At 61.0% G+C, this 449-nt stretch overlaps 1 protein-coding gene across 1 annotated transcript; it reads left to right on the top strand.

Annotated features, from left to right (window-relative positions):
* Positions 1 to 70: 70 nt before the first annotated feature.
* Positions 71 to 373, top strand: SDRG_09721 (hypothetical protein; the record flags this gene model as incomplete). The annotated part of the gene is made up of 1 exon (XM_008615671.1): positions 71 to 373. A coding segment is annotated over one exon (302 nt), but the record flags the coding sequence as incomplete, so codon positions are not given.
* Between the last annotated feature and the right edge of the window lie 76 nt (positions 374 to 449).

The raw sequence follows: 449 nt of genomic DNA, 5'->3' as shown, positions 1-449 counted from the left end.
ACGTGCTGGCTCAAGAACAAGATTGGCGCGGCCAAGCCCCTTGACTTTGCACTTGCCGGCACGTACTTCAGCTGGCTCAAGAACAAGGTGGCGCCGGCCACGACCAACAAGGGCTTGATCGCTGGCCAGTACTCGCAGCCGGCGATCTCGTCCGGTACATGCGGCAGCCTTACCCAGGACGTCGACTTCAGCGGCAACGACATCAAGAACTTTGCCGTGACGGGGTCGCCCCAAGATCAGACCAACCAGTGCTGCTCCGCGTGCTCCTCCACGCTCGGCTGCATCGGCTTTGTCACGCATAGCAGCACGTGTTGGCTCAAGTACGCGTGGGTCAAGTCGGGCCCCAAGATCGGCGCTATCGCGGGCACGTACGCAGCGCAGCTTCCGACGTCCAAGACCTGCTCGGCCATTGTCAGTGGTGTCAACTACCCTGGCAATGATATTGCCAC

The sequence above is a fragment of the Saprolegnia diclina genome (assembly GCF_000281045.1).
Source record: "Saprolegnia diclina VS20 unplaced genomic scaffold supercont1.31, whole genome shotgun sequence".
Classification (NCBI taxonomy): Eukaryota; Oomycota; class Saprolegniomycetes; order Saprolegniales; family Saprolegniaceae; genus Saprolegnia; species Saprolegnia diclina.
This window is presented reverse-complemented; position numbering and strand designations above follow the sequence as displayed.